The sequence below is a fragment of the Aulonocara sp. 'chitande type north' Nkhata Bay genome, linkage group LG9, assembly GCF_057382095.1.
Source record: "Aulonocara sp. 'chitande type north' Nkhata Bay isolate Kocher_YH1m ecotype deep benthic linkage group LG9, A_spYH_male_GT1.1, whole genome shotgun sequence".
In the NCBI taxonomy this organism is placed as follows: domain Eukaryota; kingdom Metazoa; phylum Chordata; class Actinopteri; order Cichliformes; family Cichlidae; genus Aulonocara; species Aulonocara sp. 'chitande type north' Nkhata Bay.
This window is the reverse complement of record NC_141352.1, coordinates 9,183,801-9,206,332: the sequence shown is the minus strand read 5'-3', so window position 1 is coordinate 9,206,332 and position 22,532 is coordinate 9,183,801. Positions and strand designations below refer to the sequence as shown.

General features: G+C 44.5%; 1 protein-coding gene, 1 long non-coding RNA gene and 1 pseudogene across 2 annotated transcripts; 2 read left to right on the top strand and 1 right to left on the bottom strand.

Annotated features, from left to right (window-relative positions):
• Positions 1-231: 231 nt before the first annotated feature.
• Positions 232-17,051, top strand: LOC147321590 (uncharacterized). The gene is made up of 4 exons (XM_086305684.1): positions 232-527; positions 2,021-2,126; positions 13,282-14,214; positions 15,958-17,051. Exons 2-4 carry the CDS (start codon positions 2,109-2,111, stop codon positions 16,510-16,512), a joined length of 1,506 nt encoding a protein of 501 aa, XP_086161810.1. The 5' UTR covers positions 232-527; positions 2,021-2,108; the 3' UTR covers positions 16,513-17,051.
• LOC147321592 (uncharacterized) lies at positions 6,066-6,742 on the bottom strand. The gene is made up of 3 exons (XR_015130996.1): positions 6,632-6,742; positions 6,435-6,546; positions 6,066-6,368 (listed from the first exon to the last, which is right to left on the bottom strand). It is a non-coding gene; the product is annotated as an uncharacterized LOC147321592 (long non-coding RNA).
• Positions 9,559-10,756, top strand: LOC147321591 (uncharacterized; annotated as a pseudogene).
• Positions 17,052-22,532: the final 5,481 nt, after the last annotated feature.

The following is a 22,532-nucleotide window of genomic DNA, read 5'->3' as shown; positions in this document are numbered from 1 at the left end:
TATTGACAAAGCACAAAATACAGATATACAGATACAAAATAGCAAACACAATGTCAGGGGGTTCGTATAAAAAAGCAAAATAGACACAGTCTATTATAGAATCACATGATATTGAACAGGGAACATTTATGGCAGACGGCCGAGTTTATTAAACTCCACCGACACCGCGGTAACACAAATCTGCCGTCGAGTCACGTGATCGCACAGTAACAAACCACAGCAGATCAGGAAGAAGGGGCGGAGTCATTTGTCTGTGCAAAAGAGGAGTCGAGCAGAGAGAGATGATTTTGCATGAAACGCAAGTAAAGTAGTGGACTAAGAGGAGAGAAACAAACTAAAGTATCGATCATAAACCACTACCAACGTCCTGATCGATATCTGCATCGATCTGCCCACCCTTGTCTCCTGGATCGTAGCTGAGATCAGCGTGAACCACGTGGGTCTCTGCTCCCTGATCTGTTTCCTGTGTTTGGAAAGAGTTGCAGCTTCATCGCGGAGTTTCTCTCGGTTTGTGGGCTCATCTAAAGGTAAGCACCGAGCTAACTTTACTGTGAGTTCAGTTCATGTTGAGTTTAGCTCCTGAATGAGGTCTTCTGCTGCTCTCCTCGGTGTCTGTTCACAGTTTATTGTGAACACGTTGAGAGAAGAGTGAGAGAGTGTTTGGAGAAAAACACCAACTAATCATTAGCTCAGCATGCTGGGAGAAGTTGGAGCAGAAAAGTCTTTTCATTGTCCCTGCAGCTGTTTTTCTGCCTGCACCAAACCTCTACAGCCTCGTTTCTATTTGAAGTGATAACAGGAAGTCAGAGCGATCTGCTGCAGTATTTTCATACATCTATGGAGAGAGAACCCATGGAGGGTGGAGAGACTGTGATCACGTCATTATTGGTAGAATCCGCAGCAGGAGCTGTTCAGCTGTGAATGGTTGGTGCAGTGGGGTCTTTAGGTCTGTGGTTGGTTCACCGTCTGATTGTTTTCCAGACAGAAGCAGAGTCATTAGCTGAAAACAGGTTTTGGAGTTTAGCCTCACTAAAGCTGAACTTTGCAACTGTCTCTGTCCCCACTCTGAAACACTTCCTGCCATGAAGTTCTGATGAAGCACCAAACTACAGTTACTCAGTCAGTGGAGGTTCAGTAGTGCAGTTTCTCACCACTGTTGTTAACTGGAGGCTGACACACTGACTGAAGACATTTAGTCTGAGTAGATTTGAACTTTCCTTCTTCATTGTTTCCATCTTGCTTTGACTGCAGCTGTAACAACACTGATTCCAGCAGGATTTGTAAAAAGCATTTTGACAGACACACAAAGCTGGACAGCTTTTGTTCTGAGTCCAAGATCTTAGAAAGAAAATGACTGGACGTCTGTAAGCTTTTTTAAACGTTTCACCTCTCATCCAAAAGTGGCTTTTTCAGTTCTAAAATCAAATGGTGGAGAGTCCCAGGCATTTAAACCCTTGTGGGGGTTGTCAACTGAAAGGGTCGTCAACCCACTGTTGACCATTGATCTTATCACAAGAGCCAATGTGTGGAAAAATGTGTGTGTCAGCAGGTCCTGAGTGAAACCTTTGTGAGACCCTGTTTCACTCTATCATGTAACTCGGTGCTGTCCCTGTTAAAGAGCCAAGAGCCTTTCTTTCCACTTCCTCCATGTAAAGTTTGGCTACAATGGGACACACTGGGGAGCTCACAGCACATCCATGTTTGTGTCTGTAGAAACCCTTGTTGTATTTAAAATATGTGACTTTATGCTGCTACCAATGAGCCTGAGTGGGACTCCTTCTTTGTGTGTCTATGGAAGTTCATATATACAGGGTGCAGCAAAGGTAAAGGTGGTGGTATGCAGGGAGCTCAGTGGCTTTTTCAAGTTCTTGTAGGCAGCTGATGACTTTCTTTTTGTAGCTGCTTCTGGGGTTTCACCTTGAAGCTTCATAGGTATTGTTGTCACTGAGTGTAGTAATGTTTATTTGCTCTGCTTCTTCTTGTCAGGGATAAAATACATATCTATACTTTTGTGTCCCAGCTGAGTAACAGGAGGAGAAGAGTCTGGTGGAGCAGCAGAGGAACAGTTTCAGCCATTTGGACTCAGCTCAGCCACTACAGAGGAAACAATGACTTCAACACAGGAGGTGAGAAAAATATCTCAGTTACATCTATGGCTGTGCAACATGATGAAATGCATATTAGATGAACGATATAAAAACATCTATCGTTTCATATTATACACTATTGTTTGTTTCGTGGTGTCGCAAAATGCGCTGTTTATAGCAGTATTTGTTTTTTCTTCTCCCACCTATGGAAGAATCACATGAAAGGGTACAGAGAAAGTTTAGAGGCAAAAAAGAGCCATCGAAATGAACCTTAAACTTTAAGTCGACTTGTGTGAAATTCAAAGAATTTACAGAAAATGCACATTTGTGATATATATCGTTATTGTTATGAGACATGTGTCATATCGGGATATGAGATTTTGGTTATATTGCACAGCCCTAGTTGCACTGTTATTGTTATATTAAAAAATTAACAGAGCGTAAGATGGACACACACAATACGTGTGTGCTCACAATTCAGCCTTCAGTTACCCGGCTTTCATTCAAAATCTGTTTGTCGTGAGCACCTACACATTAAACAACTTACAGATTATAAATGGCTTCAAGCTCACACTGAGGCCTGTGGGGCACTATCACCCACTGAGACACATTTATATGTTTTTATATATGAATATTTCATACTTTAATGATGCCTATTTATTTAAGGGAGATGAGCAATACATTATAATTGTACATAATAATATCACAGATGACAGATTAATAGATTTTATGTAGATGCTTGTGCGTTCTTAAAGTCTTATATGTTGAATTGAATGTGTCATCTGTTCAAAGCCTCCCAGTCAGTGCTGTTCTCCATGCCTGTCTGACTGTACATGATGTTATTAGCACAAACACTTTAGAGGTGATCAATTAGGACTTCAACAATAATACAGACAGCAACGTGGTTAAACATTTTACAGTAGGTGTTATTGGGAATTACCTTTTTCAGTATTTTTGTGTGTTGCATTTTTCTATGTTTTAACCAAAGGGAAATAAAGGGGTTTAAATCAACCTGATTGTTACACCCCGGCCTAGGCAACCGGCGTGCAACGTATGAAAATAAAAATAAGAAAAACACACGAGAAAAAAACTAAAGCGCTCCACCAAAATCCCAAAATGAAGGTGTCTCAAACGAAAATATTAACAAACCCATTCACAGCTATTTACAACAGACTATTTATTTATTTACAACAAAACACCAAACTATTTACAACACGGGGGAGATCGCGACCATGACCAACTGACACACAGGGCTTAAATACCTAGAAGGAGCAATCAGGGAATGGACCACAGGAGGGAAACACAGCTGGGGCAAATTAGACCTGACGAGACAAGGAAGCGTAAACTGAACACACTAAGATAACAACAGACCTTCAAAGTAAAACAGGAAACACATGACAGTCACGCAAAAACAAAACACTGACAACACCGAAACGTAACATTTCCCCCCCACCCAAAAATCAAACATGTAACCCCAAGTGAAATGTGTGAAAAATCTGCCGACCAAACTCTACATGTGTTTGGTTGGCAGATTTTTCACACGACCGAAACCTCTTGCGATATGCCTCTGGAACTAGCTCATAAGCCCTTAAAATAGTGGATTTCACAATTTCATAATCCAGGCTGTCATCAATAGACAAGCTCGCACACACTTCCTGTGCTTTCCCCACCAATTTACACTGCAGCAACAAACTCCACACATCCTTGGGCCATTTCAAAGTGTTTGCGATGCGTTCAAAGGCATTAAAGTAAGAGTCAACTTCACTTTCTCTGAAAGGTGGCACTAAAGCAATTTGCCTGCTTGCATCAAATTGGTCAGAGGAGAACGAATCAGAAGATTTATTCACAATTTTACTCACTGGGGTAGAGGTAACATTGCGCTGTCGGGAAGGATCCAGCTCCATAGCCCTTATGCGGAGATGCATAAGCTCAACTTCTTTGGACTTAGTCGCAAGCTCCACCTCTTTCAGGCGAAGGGCGAGCCCAAGATCCTCCGTAACCAATCCTGTTGATTGTTCGGCTGGGCTAACGTTTGGGATCTGAATGGCAGCAGGAGCCTCCGCCCCTGGCGACACCCGTCCACTGGCAGCTTGTGGGATGGTTGCAGCAGCTTCTGCTCCCGCATCCACCACCAAACCTCCAGTCACCTCAACCGGCCGAGGTTGTTTTCTCCTGTTTATTTCAGTTAGGGAGTTAGGTGTAGCGCTTGTCTTTTGTTTGATGTTTGATTTCACATAGGGTTTGAACCCGGGAACCCCTAAGCGCCAAACATCTTTAGGGGAGATGTTTGGTCTTGGGAAGGGGGGTGTTATGGCCCTGTCCATAATCTGTTTTGGTGGCTGTTGTTGTCTGTGCCTTTAAGTCTTTGCAGGCCCCGGAGTGGATGAGCTGACGGCTGCTGATTGGTCCCCGGGGCCCTATTTCAGGAAGCCGGTTTAGAAAACTCAGAGTGAAAAACGATACTCAGGGTTGAGTAACCCCGAACTGTCCAACTCGGAATATTCGGTTTCAGAAAGGCTGATAACAATTAGTTCAGTCAACGCGGAGTTGCTTTAACCCCAAGTGAAGCGCGCGGACGAGGATACATAAAGCCCTGATAAGCGGAGCACAGATTAAGCGAGTCACCATGGAGACGGAGGGAAAGAAGGCGCGGTCAATGTATTTCACAGCGCTTGAGGCCGAAATTCTGATGGCAGCATATGCCGATAACATGCAAATTTTGCAGAAAAAAGTAACACAGCCACAGCTGCAAAAGAAAGAGAGCATGCATGGCAAAACATAGCCGACAGAGTCAATGCGTGAGTGTTAATATAAACATTGATCGAGGGATTTCCACCCATTTAACACGTTATTTTATCATATGTTATTTTATTTGTTATTTTATACATTTTATTTTGTGATGTGATGTGAGCGCAGGTGCAACCCAACAGGCCCCAAACGTGCCTGGCAGCAAGTAAAAATGAAATATAAAAATATAGTCCAAACAGGTGAGGTGTAATTGTATTATGAGCCATAGTGCTTGGTCTGTTTGTCCCATGTAAATCAATTGCAGTTAGAGGCTACATTAATTTTCTTTCTGTAAGCACTTATTGAAATTATCTGAGCACATTACAAGTACACATTTGCTTACTCTGTATGCTCAAATGTGGCCCGTTATAGCCAACAGAAAAAGAAGCGGAGGCCCGAAAAACAGGTGGGGGTCCTCCACCACCACCACTCACAGAGGCTGAGCAGTTGGCCCTCAGCCAAAACAGTGGGCGCCCTGTGGCCGAAGGCATCTCTGCGGGGACATCCTCTGAGTCAATAACCCCGCAAGACACAAGTGCCTACATAGGGGGTAAATTCAAAATAATACATGATGTGCATACATCCTTTCTTCACAGTCACCTTTGCAGTGCGACACATTCATTTGATAAACTCTTTACCATAATGGATTATTTTGTAGTGAAGTTATTTTCCTACTGATTTTGCCTTCCCTCAGTCTTGGTTGTCTTTGAGAGCATAATGACAATGAAGTGTAAGGTGATTGGTATGTTTGTTAATTGCCATTTGGTCCCTTGTAAGTTATAAGTGACCTGTATAAACCTCATATTCTATCAGTTGATGGTGGTGGTGTACTGCATCTGGTGCAGCCTCCTGTTGAGCCAGACCAACATGCAGTTGTGAGTAATACTCCACAGATTATATGAGTTTACAGTAGAACAGCAATGTTGTCTATTTCTTTACTACAGGAAAATAATGAAGAAACATTGACAGCTGTTACAGAGGAGGAAGCAACAGAGACACTTCATGAGGTTTACATCTTTTAATACTTTGTGTACAGGAAACACAGGCGACCAATAAAGCCAGTTGAACAAAAAATCTGTTTATTCGTCTTTCAACATGTTGAGGTGATGGGTCAAAAGAAATGATTGTGACATATGGTGTCTCTGACTGCTCTTCCATCTTGTATGTCCGTGCGAGGGTCAGGATGTTCATGGTTTGGATCACTGCTGATGTTTGGTTCAGAAGGACAGTGTTCTCCTCTAATTGTGGCAATGTTGTGAAGAATCACACATGCCACAATAATGTCACATGCCCTTTCTGGGGTGACCCTGAGTCTTTGCAGGCACTGGAACCGGGCCTTAAGCATTCCGATAGTCATTTCAACTCTGGCTCTTGTCCTGCAATGAGCCAGGTTATATCGCTGCTGTGGGCCCGGTTCAGGGTCAGGGTAAGGGGTAAGCAAATAGGGTAAACATGGATACCCCCTATCACCAAGCAAGTAGCCAGTGAACTCTCCTAAGACAGAAGGATACACTTCTGAAGCAATTGGTCTTTATATATTTTAAAGTATTCTCAACTCACCATGTCCAAATTTTGTGCTCAGTGTACATTCACGGAATATTTGTGAGTCATGGACAGAGCCTGGCCACTTGGCTTCCACATTTGTGATAATGTTGGCAGCATCATATATGATCTTCACAGTGCAGAGAACACAAATTAGCATCCATTACTATAATGAAATAATTTGTTAGTTTGAAATGCTACAGGGAACTATGTACCTGTACATTAATGCTGTGGAAAGACTTCCTGTTCACATAGTCTCCTTCATTTACTGAAGGAGCAATGATTGGAATGTGAGTGCCATCTGTACAGCCAATCACGCCTGGGAACCCTGGAAATAAATGTAAAATGTAAGTAGTAGTCCAAGTATCACCACATCATAAATTAAGTTTTGTTCATCCTGATACCTGCAATTTTGTGGCATCCCTCTTTGATAAATCTTGTGGGTCTATGACCGGGGAACACCACAGACGAGTACAGGAGACGTTTCAGTGCAACTGTAACATTCCTGACTGCCCGACAGACGGTAGCCTTGGAAACGTGCTCAGCGTCACCAATATTATACAGAAAGCTCCCGTTTGCAAAAAACCGAAGTGCAATACAAATAATATGTACAGAACTGAGAGCATGTCCGCGATGTGTCACATGCGTAATATATGGCCTGAGGATGTTATGCAAATAACTTATAGATTGTGCTGAGAAACGGTAACGTTCGCACAGAAAATCATCAGGAAATGATAAAATGTCCAAACGCGCTCTGATCACTCTCTCCCGGCGGAGAGCTCTGCGGAGAATTTGGGCTTCACGATCTACTGGCTCTTCAAGGAAGGGGCACGCCATGTCCGACACTTCCTACTGTCAGGTTTCCGACAAAGGGGCGGAGACAGTCAGGGTTAGTTGTAGTAAACCTGCTAGGGGGCAGGTTAGCTTCATAGTGACTCACTGAGGCTTCATCTGAACTCGCTTTGTGAAACCGAAAACCCAGAGTTTTCGTTAACTCAGGGTATACTTACTCAGTTTTTCCACTAAACCGGCTTCCTGAAATAGGGCCCTGGCCATGTGATCTTCTTCAAATCCCTCACCAGCAGTTGTCCCGGGGCAGCCACTGACAGCAGCAGCAGACCTGACCCTGGCCTCCAAAACTTGTTATGGACAGGGCCATAACACTGATGGTTTATTTTAATTTTCACATGGTCTTACTCAGATGATACAAAGTGAAACATGCATTCTTTTTTTACTTGCTGGAAAAGCTTGAAAATGGACCTTGAAAGTGCATAAAAAGTGCTTGAATTTGACCCTGAAAATGGCGTATCAACTCTGAATTGTATCAGCACCCATCGAAACAGCAATATCATCAGTTAAACTCACATTTTTTCGTAAAGTAAGAGATTTTCCCCGGTGATCAGTATTTCTTCAATACAGTGGTCCCTCGCTATAATGCGGTTCACCTTCGCAGATTTTTTTTTTTTTTTATTTGTGCAATTTTCCTTCTTTTTTTCTTTTTTTGCAGCCCATTATGTCCCTGATTGGCTGAGGACCATTGTCAATCAATCTTGTGCCGTGTCTCCTGTACAGTACAGAATGCATTCAGCTTGTTAAATTTACATAAATCTTCGATCGCTAGTAGTGTGACTATTAAGTGCTGTATGTTGTGTTTTCTCCCCAACAAACACAACAGTGTCGACGAAACATTTTGCACCACCAAAGGCAGCCGTGGGTGCCTTTGGTGCCTGTGCTGCTCCCCCTGCACACCGTGGCATAGAAAAGTACTCCAGCAACCAGCGACTAGTAAAACATCCTCAGGGTTAGAGCAGGGCGATATGACCAAAAATATTTATCACGATATACATTTGAAAATGAGTGATTACGATATAATTGACACTAGACAAAATACTTTACAACTCCACAACTTTATTAGTGCAAAAAAACCAAACAAACCCATCAATGTATTTTCACTTAAACAAGCAGCTGGTTTTTTATGTGCATTAAAGTTATATAAAAATTTAACAGTGCAAATACAAATTCTTTGCTGACAGTTTAACCAAAAGGCATTTCCAGTGGAAACTGGCCGACATATCCTCAGCATAACCATGTAATATATCCACAAAACTTAAAAAGAGGTCATACACACACAATACGGTAACATTATGTTGAAGCACAGTACATATCACTCCACGAGGCTCCGCCTACGATAGCCGTAATGCTCCGACAATCCATCAAGCGGTGCGGCTTCGTAGCTTAGCAAAGTCGTACTGAAACATTTGACAGATTTTCGAGCGCCGTGTACATAAAATCGTTTCGATGTCAGTAAACACAACCAGAGTTCATACATAAGGCACACGGGATTATAAGGGGCTCTGTCGACTTTCAGAAAAATCAAAGGATTGATTTTAAGTGTGCCGTGTTTTCCAAACAACATGGTAATAACGACGGCCCGCTAGCATGCTCTACCAAAAATAGTGCTTTGTTGTGTATCTGACGGACGAAAGCTAAACCAGTTCCAGTGAAGCTGCAGCATTTTGACAAACCAGTTCTGGTTCATCAGTTTTTATTCAACGATCCACTTTCACTCTTCTCATTCTGCATCGCTGCCATGTGCGTATGTACACATGTGCGTATGTAAACAAAGGTACTGCGCATGTGCGTTTTACCCATATTCTATCGTGATATTTCATTTTCCTATCGTTGCCCAAAATTACACCGGTATTACCGTGAACGGTATGATATGGCCCAGCCCTACTCAGAGCTTCCTGCAGATGTTAAAGGGAACCCCAGCTATTAAGACATGTTTGCGCTAAAATATGTATTGTGCCTTCAATAAAATATGTCTTATTAAAATACGCCAAATGTTTTCCTTTTAAGCACATTTTATATAAAACAGATTTACCAGTAGGCCGCCATTGTTATTTACTTCTCAATGCACTCTGGGTAGGGACGTCATACAGTTGTACCGCATCCAGTTCAAGTTTGCAGCGCACTGGAAATGGCTTCTGTTCAACCTTTCCAGTTCACACCAGAGCGAACCGAGTGAGATAATGAAAATAGTCAACCAGCACTTAGTTTAGATGAAGATGAACACAATCTGTCACACGAGGACGAGAGAGTGAGGGAAAACTACTGGTGTCTATGCGCCTACTGCTTGCCAATGGCAACGGTGACTGAGAAGGTTTGTTGTAAAGCACCAAAACTTTGAAGCCGTATGTGTTAATCCAGATGTTCTCTGGGAAGCCCTTGTTAGCCTCATGATCAGTATCCAGTCTTTAAGTGATAATGTGATTGTGGTGGGGCGTGGTTTGCGGTGCCGCGCGGATGCACCTGCACGGCATCCGCAATCACGCCCGCCGTGTTAAAACACGGGGACTCAGGGGTTGGTGTGGTGTGACGTGAATTAAATAAAGTTGGCTTTGAACGTTGCTCCGTGGTCCCGCCGTGCCTTATTCACGCCACATTGGTGCTGAAACCCAGGAGGCGGCACGGCGGGTCTGTATCGGAGCCAGGGAATGGAGGAGCTGGCCCGGAGGGTGGCCGAAATGGCGGCCGCCCAGCGGGAGCAGGCGGCGGAGGTGCGTCGCCAGCAGGAAGAGCTGCAGGACCGGTCCGAGCGCCACCTGGAAAGGATTGGGGAGCTGGTGGCGCTGCTCTGGGCCTGGGCGCCACCCCCACAAGTGTGTCCCGAGGACAGTGAAGCGGTGGAGGAGCCGTGTGGGGAACCTCGGCAGCCGGAGGTGGTGGACGAGTCACGTGGGGGTCCGAGCCTGCCGGAGGAGGAGGAGCAGCCGGGTGAAGGGCTGCTCCTGCCGGGAGCGGTGGAGGAGCCGCTCCAATCAGAGGCGGAGGACGAGGCGGGCGAGGGTCTACACCTGCCGGAGGAAGAGGAGTCGCTCCACCCAGAGGTGGACGAGGGGCTGTGCCTGCTGGAGGCGGAGGCGCAGTGTGGGGAGCCGCTCCAAACGGGAGTGGCAGAGGCGGTGGCGGAGCAGCTGTGCGAGGAGACGGAGGTCCCTGCTCCAGGGCAGCCTGCGCAGCCGGAGTTGGAGGCAGAGGAGCGGGACAGCCCCGCTAAGCCGGGGGTCGGCGGACTGGCTAGTCCAGCCTCGCTGCCACCAGTCGATTCTGTGCGCCTGACGTCTGCCCAGCCGCCTGTGTGCAGGAGCTCACGGCCATGCCTGTGGGGCCGTGTCCGCTTGCTACGCGGCCGACCTCCGGACCAGCTTCGCTGTTGCCGCTGGATGCGCGGGCGGCCACCAGAATGGACGCTTCCCCGTCGCTTGGCCAGGGACTGGGGCGCCGATGTTTTGGGCCGAGTCTCGCCCCAGTTCGCGGGGGGGGGGGGGGGGGAGTAGGTTCGGCCAGATTGCTCCCCGGCCTCAATCGGGCGATGGGGGTATGTGGTGGGGCGTGGTTTGCGGTGCCGTGCGGACGCACCTGCACAGCATCCGCAATCACGCCCGCCGTGTTAAAACGCGGGGACTCAGGGGTTGGTGTGGGTGTGGTGTGACATGAATTAAATAAAGTTGGCTCTGAACGTTGCTCCGTGGTCCCGCCGTACCTTATTCGCGCCACAGTGATGAATCCTGCTTCCTGCCCAAAGTATTCTGCATTTAATAAGGCTGCTGTGTTTTTTAACATGTTTAAATGCTTTGCATCTTGTTCTATTTAATCTCAACAAGGCCCTAAAAACAGTCAGTGATCACTGTCGCCTTCTCACGGTTTTTATTACCACTGTTCATTTAAAGCTCAGTTTTTAAACATTTACGATGTAGCTACAGCCCAGCGCACGCAGCAGTATATTAATGCCTAACCTTGTGTAGTGGATGGATTATCTCAGTTGTTCTCCTTCCTGACGTTTGGTCCGTTTACAGCATCCTGCCATGCGATTGCATTTACTCCTAACTAGAGCAGGGCGATATGGCCAAAAATATTTATCACGATATATATTTGAAAATTTGCGATAACGATATAACCGACGATATAATTGATGCGAGACAAAATACAACTCCACAACATTACTAGCGCAAAAAGACAACCTTCCATTTATTTTCACTTAAACAAGAAGCTGGTTTTTATGTACATTAAAGCTTTATAAAAATGTAACAGTGCAAATGCAAATTCCTTGCTGACAGTTTAACCAAAAGGCATTTCCAGTAGAAATGGGCTGACATATCCTGAGCATAACCATGTATAATATCCACTGAAGTTAAAAAGAGGTGCTTTGCAACATTAAACTGCAGTGTGCATTACGCATTTTTCGGACCATAAGGTGCACGGGATTATAAGGCACATTAAGCGAAACAAAGCAGTCAGATAAATCAAACTTTATTAAACTCATTCTTCTTGCTTCCTCCACTTCTGTACCATTGATTCATTAATGTTGAATTCTCTGGCAGCTGCTCTATTCCCATGTTGCTGCAGTATATTAATGACTAACCTCGTATTGTGGATGGATTATCTCAGTTGTTCTCCTGACTGAAGTTTGGTCCGTTTACAGCATCCTGCCATGCGATTGCATTTGTCTCTAACCATGAAGAACCTTCACGTTAACTTTTATAAGTGGAAAAGTGTTAGTGTTCGTCCTCCAGCTTCACTGTTTATGTTATGCTAACATAGCTGTGTCGCTAGCGATCACGTAGCACATCATTATATACCAGCTAGCCCAACTTCAGTAACCCTGCAAACGTCGCTGCTGTTTAGTTTCCTGTCTTCATTTATGTTGGAAGTGATAGCAGAGCTGTACGTTTGATTTTTTTCAGAAATCTCTCAGTCAGAACATGCAATATCATGCTTAGCTCGCTAGTTTCGCTAGTTACCTAACTTCCGCTAGCTTCCTGCTAACTTCTAACTCCGTTAAATGTAATAACTTTTGTTTTCATGGATGCCTGGAAGTTAAACTTTATAGTTACACCTGGTAAAGCAGCAATGCTGATCGTTTTATTAAAGATGAAAGAATTTAGACAGTTTTTAACTCTAAGTGATGCTGCAGTGTTGTTTGACCTGAAGAATACGGAGTTTAGGACCCAGATTACTCCCAGATTTAAGAGCATCTTAGTCCGACAAATATGACAATAACAACGGCTGCTTGCATGTTCTGCAAAAAAATGTGCTTTGTTGTGTATCTGATGGACAAACACCAAACCAGTTCCACATCACGGAAGTTGCACCATTTTTACAAACCAATTCTGGTTCATCTGTTTCACTCAACAATCGGCCATGTGCGTATGAAAACAAAGGCACTGCGCATGCGCGTTTTACTCCCATTCTATCGCGATATTTCATTTTCCTATCGTTGCCTAACATTATACCGGTATTACCGTGAACGGTATAATATGGCCCAGCCCTACTCCTAACCATTGGGAACCCTCACATTAACTTCTGTCGAGTGGAAAAAAGTCCACCACTCATTAGTGTTCGTCGTCAAGCTTTACTGCTTATGTTATGCTAACATAGCTTGTTGCACTAGTGATCACACATAGCAAATCATTATACACCAGCTAGCCCAACTTCAGTAACCCAACAAACGTCACTGCTGTTTACTGTCCTGTCTTCATTTATGTTTCAAGTGATAGCAGAGCTGTACGTTTTAATTTGTTTAATAAATCTCTGTCAGAACATGGTATGTTATATTTAGATAGAAGCTAGCGAGCTAGCTCCTTGCTAACTTCTAGCTCGGTTAAATGTCTCAGCTGACTGCAGGTTTACAACATTGGGAAAACCACAGGACAGAATCAACTTTTGGAGATTTATTTTCATGGATGATTGAGCATGCATCAAGACATTAGACAGTTTTTTAACTCTCAGTAATACTGCAGTGATCATTTGTTCCACGACTGCATTTTACTCACTGCCTCTGTTTGTATCTCTGTCACTGCAGGACCAACATGGAGCGAGAAGTCAGCGCTCTCAGGAGGCCGACAAACCTCACAGAAGAAAGGGACGGAAAAGATACAGCTGTGATGTGTGTGGGAAGGAGTTTACTCACAGTAGCAACTTAGGACATCATCAAGTTACCCACTCTGGAGTTAAGGCGTACAGCTGTGATGAGTGTGGAAAGTCTTTTACCCAGGCTGGAAGCTTAAAAACACACAAACTCATCCACAGTGGAGTTAAACCGTACAGCTGCGATCAGTGTGGTAAAGCTTTTGCTCGCAGTAGTACCTTACAACGTCATCAAGTTACCCACTCTGGAGTTAAGGCGTACAGCTGTGATGAGTGTGGAAAGTCTTTCACCCTGGCTGCAAGCTTAAAAACACACAAACTCATCCACAGTGGAGTTAAACCGTACAGCTGTGATCAGTGTGGTAAAGCTTTTGCTCACAGCAGCGGCTTAAGAGGTCATAAAGTTACCCACTCTGGAATTAAGGCATACAGCTGTGATCAGTGCGGTAAAGCTTTTGCTCACAGCAGCGGCTTAAGAGGTCATAAAGTTACCCACTCTGGAATTAAGGCGTACAGCTGTGATCAGTGCGGTAAAGCTTTTGCTCACAGCAGCAGCTTAAGGAGTCATCTAGTTACCCACTCTGGAATTAAGGCGTACAGCTGCGACTTTTGTGGAAAAACCTTTCGTCGGCTACTCAGCCGTAATATTCACCAACGCATTCACACCAAAAATGATTTTTGCTTCTGTGATCAGTGTGGCAAAACCTTTGTGGCATACGACCATTTACAGCGGCACATGTTTACCCACACTGAGGAGAGACCTTATAAATGTGACCAGTGTGAGAAGACTTTTAAAGCTCCACGTTACCTGAGAGTCCACAAACAGATTCACACCAGAAAGAAACTCTACAAGTGCACTTACTGTGAGGTATGTATTTTTCTTTTTGCACTTGCACTTTTGTTGAAGTATTTTGTAAATTAAGTTTCATTTCAAACTTAAACGAGACAGGAAAAGTCAATCTAAGAATATTTGGAAAATCTGAAATAGATCTCCCAAAACTTTCCTGATGTTGGGAAAAAAGTAAAGTTTTAAAAGACATTCACACTCCGATGGATGCATTGGAGAGCAGCTTGGGGGTTAGTATCGTGTGACCAACATTGGTCACACAAAATGTATTCCGCTACAGATTACAAAATACATGCACGAATAACGTAACATGACTTAAATGAGCTGTGGGCCACTGCTGGCACTGTCATCTCATTGAAGGGCCACTTTAGTGGTCAAGTAGTACAAGAAATGCAAGAAAACAACCACAAATATTATCAAAAATGTAGTGTTTTCTTTTCTTGTTTAGTTTTTTTATTCAAATATTGTATACCAAGACAAAACTGCAAGCATGAACCCAATTTCTTCCCCTCACTGTAATATTTTATTTTTTTTAATTTATATATATACATAAATACATACATATTAGGGGTGCAACGATACACAAAGTTCACGGTTCGGTTCGATACTTTGGTGTCACGGTTCGATATTTTTTCGATACAAAAAAAATGTTCATGCTTTTTTAATTTGTCATTTATTAAAATTATAAATATATATTTTAACTCAAAAATACAGTTTTTAAATTTAATGTTGCTGAAACAACAAAGGGATAAAAAAATAAATATATCTGATTGAGAAATCACTCATCTTTGGAAAAGAGAGTTTATTACAGAGAAATGTCTCTTTCCAAAATAAAAGCTATACTATAGCTTCTTCTGGGCTATATTCTCAGCAGCATATTAAACATATCAGGTCCCCATAAGGAGAATCCTGTGCTAACGGCTGTCTAAATGACTCGGGTAAAGTTTGTAGCATGCGTGCTTGTTGTTTTTGTCTGCTTCCACTTGTCTTTGCACTAGGATGATGTCAGCGTAGATGTGCAGTCATATTCGTTGTGTTCCTACTAGTGCTGTCAGCGTTAATCTCGTTGAAATGACGTTAAAGCCACAACACGGCAAATCTCCGTTAACGAGCTACCGCGGATCGCCCCGTGCATGGGGCTGAACGGCGTCAACACGTTAACGAGCTAACTGCGCTAACGCACTAGTTCCCACCCATGCAATTGAGCATTGCGTGGCACATCCAACATACTGTTTTACTTTAGTCCATGACGCGCTTACCTTCAGGGTCATTCGTCACATGAAAACCAAAATAGTTCCGAAGCCCAGATCTGAATGAGGGTGGGGGAGGTTCAATTTGCCATGTTGCAAGGAGAGCTTAGCTTCTGTCTCGCTAGCTTGCCCTGCGCTCAGTGAATCTGCGTTCAACTATTCCGCCTAGGCTGCACTGTCGAGCGCAGATCCACTGAGCTCTCAACACAGACAGCATCGTCAGAAGGAAAGTTGATAAAATAAAATTTTGTATTGTTCGATACATATGCGTACCGAACCGAAAGCACTGTATCGAACGGTTCAATATCGATACGAGTATCGTTGCACCCCTAATACATACACACACACACACACACACACACACACACACACACACACACACACACACACACACACACACACACACACACACACACACACACACACACACACACACAAAAAGCCCCTTTTTCAGGCGACATTCAGGATGTTGAAGGAATTCCCTGACTTCCACTGTGTTTGTTTCTTTGTTTAGAAGCAGAGTGACACAGATGGATCCAGTTCTCAACCCTGTCACCGCTGTGGTGGTGGGAAAGAGTTTCGCTGTGACCTTTGTGGAAAAATGTTCATTCATCAGCGAAGCCTAGAACTACATCAACGCAGACACACTGGAGAAAAAATGAACTACTGCAGAGAATGTGGGAGAGGATTCCCCACATCAAGTGAATTAAAAAAACACAAACTCTGCCACAGTGGGGTTAAAAACCACGTCTGTGACCAGTGTGGGTCATCTTTCTTCACTGCAGGTCATCTTACATTACACAAACAAGACCACACAGGAGAGAAACCATATAAGTGCAGACACTGTGACAAATGCTTCTCACATTCAAGTCGTTGTAATGATCACGAAGATACACACATTGAAGGGAACTTCAGCTGTTACCAGTGTGACAAGAGCTTCAAGAATCTCAGTTCATACTCCGCACACAAACGATCCCACGCTGTAAATAAACTGTTTCACTGTTACCTATGTGCAAAGACATTCACTTCATTATCTGCTCTGAGCAATCATCAGCGTGATCATGCATGACTGAAATCGCTGGATCACAATGAATCTGACGAGACAGAAAGATCCTCTTCTGGTTTCAGGGTCAGACTTAAACACCTTGAGATCAGGCTCCACAGAGTTCAGCTGGAGTCTCCTGTAGAGAGTGTCAGCTGATGTCACACTTGGATCTGATGAGGTAGCTCTGCTTTCTGGACCTGCAGTGAATAATCCTGGATGTTAAACTAGGGAAGTTGCAAGTATAGATGTGCACATCAAGTGTTTTCTTTTTTCTTTGAGAGATTTTCATTCTGTAAAAGAAACTTTAATGTTGAAAATGTTTGTCCTATAGAAAATAAGAGAGGAGAGTTGTTGATTCTTGTTTAACTCTTATCTGAATAGCACTTACCTGAGTGCCTTGCCACCTGTTAGCCTACTTCCTAGGCCTTATTCCTTGAAGAAAAGACTTCTCTGAAGAAGCACTTATACCTGAGTTAAGTCATTGTTTAATCACTCACCTTCACACGTTCTTTATTGTCAGATGTCTGCATATTGCTGATTAAACCTACTAAACATTTTGAACTGTGCCCTGTTAATGAGTCCTCCAGGTGTAACCTTGCAACTGCTAAGACGTCTCTGATGGTACAGGGCCATTGAGGGAAAGATTATCTGCCTTTTAAGTGATGCTGCGAAATATATGACAGCCACTGCCAGACATGTATCCATAAGGCATGTTGTGTGCATTGCACATGCACTAACACCTGGCCTAGAGGAACTGCACAGAAAGTGGTGGCCTATTTTAAGATCAAGCATGACTGCTGACCTAAAACAGGCACTAGAACAGCATCTTCTTGATGCTACAGCAATCATATGATGAGAGGCAGACAGTTGGAGAACAAGCTCGATGACCTAAGAGCAAGGGTCACCTTCCAACGTGACATGAGGGACTGCAACATTCTGTGCTTCACGGAGACATGGCTGTCCCCCACCGTGCCGGACCAGGCCGTAACTCCGTCGGATTCATTCTTTGTGCTCCGCGCGGACAGAACGGCAGAGTCGAACAAAACCAAAGGTGGAGGAGTGTGTTTCATGGTAAACAGAAAGTGGTGTGATGCCAGGAGCATTTCTACTCTCTCCAGCGGCTGCTCGCCACATCTGGAGTTCCTGGGCATTAAGTGCCGCCCTTTCTATCTGCCCCGTGAGTTCACCTCAGTCATCGCCACGGCGGTCTACATCCCACCCCAAGCGGACACAGGTATGGCTTTGTCCGAATTACATGATGTGCTGAGCTCGCTTCAAAACAAGGACCCTGGCGCAGCCCTCATTGTAGCAGGAGACTTTAACAAAGCGAACCTCAGACAAGTCATGCCAAACTTTTACCAGCATGTCTCGTGTCCAACGAGAGGGGATCAGATTTTGGATCACTGCTACACGCCATACAAGCAGGGCTACAAAGCTGTCTCACACCCGGCTTTTGGGAAGTCTGACCACAACGCCATATTCCTCATTCCCCAGTATAAACAAAGCATACGGAGGGAAGACGTGACCACGAAGGAAGTAAAACGGTGGACTGCCCAATCAGAAGCTACGCTACAGGACGCACTCAACGACGTAGACTGGGACATGTTCAGAGCATGCGCAGTCGACATCAACGAGTTTACGGAAGTAGCAGTATGCTTCATCAATATGCTAGCGGAGGAGATTATCCCCACTGCGAGAGTCACCACATTCCCAAACCAGAAACCGTGGATGGACAGATCGATCCGCACTGCAGTAAACGCCAGGACCGCCTCCTACAACGCGGGTCTCGCCACTGGCGATATGAGCGCCTACAAAGCGGCCTCATACGGCGTGTGGCGCGCGGTGAGAGATGCCAAATGCAGGTACCGGGAACGTGTGGAGTCCCGCTTCCACCAGGGCGACACACGGAGTATGTGGCACGGACTACGCACCATTACGGCTCTACAAAGCCAGGGACACTGCGCCGATCAACGCCGACTCTGCATTCACCAACGAGCTGAATCGGTTCTACGCCCGTTTCGAGGTTAGCCAGGCGGCTAATGCTATCTACCGCCTGACTACCGAGGACAGTGACGTCATCAGCGAGAGACCGGTGACCAGCATCGCGGAGCATGACGTCCGAGCGGCACTGAGGAGAGTGAACACAAGGAAAGCGGCGGGGCCAGACGGCATCACCGGCCGCCTGCTGCGCTGCTGTGCTGACCAGCTAGCAGGTGTGTTCACTTACATCTTCAACGAGTCCCTGGCGAAGTCTGTGGTCCCCACATGCTTCAAAAGATCCACCATCATCCCTGTGCCCAAGAACAGCAAACCCTCATCCCTGAATGATTACCGGCCAGTTGCACTGACCTCGGTAGTAATGAAGGTGTTTGAGAGGCTGCTGAAGAACATCATCTCCTCCTCCATCCCAGACACCACAGATCCGCTGCAGTTCGCCTACAGATCCAACAGATCCACAGAGGATGCCATCGCCCACGTCCTACACACCACTCTCAGCCACGTGGACAAGAAACAGGGTAACTATGTGCGAATGCTGTTTGTTGATTACAGTTCAGCGTTTAACACAATAGTGCCCTGCAGACTGTTCACAAAGCTGAGGGATCTGGGCCTTAACAGCCGTCTGTGTGCATGGGTGTTAGACTTCCTCACTGGCAGAACTCAGGTGGTGAGGGTGGGCAGGTGCTTCTCCAACAGCATCACCATCAACACAGGAGCACCTCAGGGATGTGTCCTCTCGCCACTGCTCTACTCCCTCTACACTTCAGACTGTGTGGCCACCCATGGCTCCAACACCATTGTGAAGTTTGCTGACGACACAGTGGTGTTGGGTGCCATCTCCAACAACGATGAGGCGGCCTACATGGATGAAGTGAAGAATCTGGCATCGTGGTGCCAGGACAACCACCTCCAGCTGAACGTCAGCAAGACCAAGGAGGTGGTGGTGGACTTCAGAAGGGGTCAGCACAGAGACTACAAGCCCATCATCATCAATGGAGCTCCAGTGGAGAGGGTGCAGTCCTTCAAGTATCTTGGTGTCCACATCTCCTCAGACCTGACATGGGCTGCCCACATTCAGGTCAAGACCAAAAAGGCTAGGCAGTGCCTGTATCACCTACGACAACTGAGGAAGTTCAGGGTCTCTCCAAAGATCCTCAGGATTTTCTATACAGGCGCTGTGGAGAGCATCCTCACACAGAACATGACATCGTGGTTCGGGAACAGCTGTGTGAAGGACCAAAAAGCTCTCCAGAGAGTGATCCGTACAGCAGAACGCTGCTGCAGGATTGCTCTCCCCCCGCTTCAGGACACCTACACCAGGAGATGCCGGACTAGAGCAGCGCAGATACTGAAGGACCCGTCCCATCCTGGCAACAAACTGTTCCAACTTCTGCAATCTGGTAGAAGGTTCCGCATCTTCCGGGCAAGGACAGAGAGACTCAAGAGGAGCTTCTATCCCCAAGCCATCCGGGCCCTAAACACACACACCCGCCCTCTCACATCATCTATAATTGACTGAGACAGGACTCTTCCAGACACTAAACCAAGGCACAATGTACATTTCAATTCCTTTAATTTTAAATATGTTTATATTGTCTATCCTATAAAATAGTCAGATGTCTATTCATATTAATGTACAGAATTCACCTGCTTGCTGCTACTACTGCACATTCACCCAGTGTATATACTATGTGTGTGTGTGTATATATATATATATATATATATATATATATAAATAAATAAATAAAATGTTCTTCCTCTACCCCCCCCCCCCCCCCCCCCCCCCCCCCCGCCCCCAATTTTTGCACATGTCGAGGAGCGTGTCAGGCTACATTTCACTGTGTGTTATACTTGTATAACTATGCATGTGACAAATAATAAAGAACCTTGAACCTTGAGAAGTTCTGGCATCACTCTGAACAGAAGTCAATCCACTTCTAAGGACCGTGAAAAAAAACAGCACTGGCTTCACAGTGATCAACTTATTTTAAATGGCAACAGTGGAAATGTCCCAGCAGAAGAAAGTCATGGGGTCAATGTTCATTCCATTCATAACAATATTGCTTCATACGACTCAGGAAATACTGGGAAATACCACCAATGTGACAGCAAACCAACTGGGAAAGAACATGTCTGCAACCCTTTGACAAGACCCTACACCCTAGAGAGCTCAGCTGTCACTGTCCACACTGCTTAATCCAAGATTTAAAACCATTAGTTTCCTCAGTGAGCGCAAAGCACAAAATGCAGAGTGACGACTGACTGCTGAATGTGCAGCTCATGAGGCACACACTGGAGAGATCTACTGATCACCCATCGACATCACCTGCACCTCAACGAGTAGCACCGAATGAACAAAATCCATCCACAGGTAATGTCACGAATAGTTTATTATTAATATGAAGGAGAAAATTAGTTCAATTTCAGTTTAATTGTATTTATATAACCTCAACTCACAACAACAGTTACCTCGAGGTCATTTATATGGTAAGGTAAAGACAAAAAACACCAACAGTAGAAACATAAAAATCAAAACCTTTCAGTACACATCCATGTGATGTTACTCAGTCTTTCAGCTTTTAACCATTGGAAAAATCTTGGTGAACAAGATACTAAGATGTCAGTGGCCAAGAAGACAGGGAGTCCCTTCAAAACCCTTAGACTAGCCAGGGGATGTAACAGGGGTAATTCTCAAAATGTGGATTTTATTGTACCCCAAAAAAGACAAGGTTACTTCAAAAATACACAATCACGAAAATAAGTTGTTTTAAGAATTAAGTGGGGCCGTACACAGGATTCTACAATGTATAAAATATAACTCAACAAAGTGACCTGCACAAATGAGAGACAGCTCAACCTATATAGCAACTTTAAACATCAAAGGTGGAAACCACAGAGACAATAGCTAAACATAATACAAGAATAATCCCCCGTCTAATTTGGTAAATTAACTGAATGCGAAAAATTAGAAGCGTAAACATGAATCAATATTACCAAATTATTTCAGTTGTGTGGTTGTGGAAAATCACTTATGAGAAGAGTACACAGGAAATCAGATTCTTTTCAGCCATGGCTCTAATCGGTCTGGAGGAGTTGCAATTTGTTTCAATAAATTCCCAGGGGAAATTATAAAACCGATGAAGAGGATCGTTGGTTAACTCGGTGGTTCTCAAACATTTTTCACTTGGCCTCCCTTTGTTTTCCAAAAGCCCGCCCGCCCCCCCTGCACAATCATGCAAATAAAAGTAAAATGCAATAATGTGGTCCTGTTGCTGAGGTTGGGGTGATCCTGTAATCTCTTATGGACTACCTCCAATGCTTGATAGCAGCACAAACAAAATATTTTGCAGCACAAACGTAGCACAAATGGTTGATATCAATTTTGTTTGATTTGGGATTTGGGTTTGGGGGCTGGTTAACCTTTTGGCCTTTACATTTTCATTAATATCTTTAAGCAGAACCAGCACAAACGACAATTTTAGCAGCACAAACCAGCACAAACGTAGCACACTTGATTAACACCAGTTTTGTTTGATTTAATTAGTGCGGGGTGGCTGGTTGACCTCCGATGACCTCTAGAAATTTCCTTTAATATCTTTTTTTTTTTTCATCATTGTTTTTATTGCAGATTTTCCTTTAACAAGACAGTGTCTCGACATTAGACACTGAACAACAAAACAGTACAAACACAAAACGTACACAACAGCTCTTAAATAAGGCATAATACAAGATACAAAACACAAAATATAACATACAAGAGGTGGTGAGTCAGTCTTATAGCGCCCGGGTGATGATCACGTGCGTAGTAGTCCTTTGAATAAGATAGCGGAAAGGTCAGGTCCAATATAGTCCAAAAAGGGGTGCCACATCCCGTAGAACTGACCCACACTGTGGTGTATAACGTGTGTGAGGTATTCCAGAGGAATCAGTTCAAAAATTATTTTGCGCCAGCCACAGACAGTGGGAGTCCTATCGTTGATCCATTGTAAGAGGATATTTTTCCTGGCTGCAAATGTTAGAGTGTTATACAATCTTTTGTTGGCCGC

Bases quoted from the DNA above. Each gene is read 5' to 3' on its own strand.
- LOC147321590 (XM_086305684.1), top strand. The intron at 14,215-15,957 runs GTATGTATTTTT...TTCTTTGTTTAG, and splicing joins ACAAGTGCACTTACTGTGAG to AAGCAGAGTGACACAGATGG.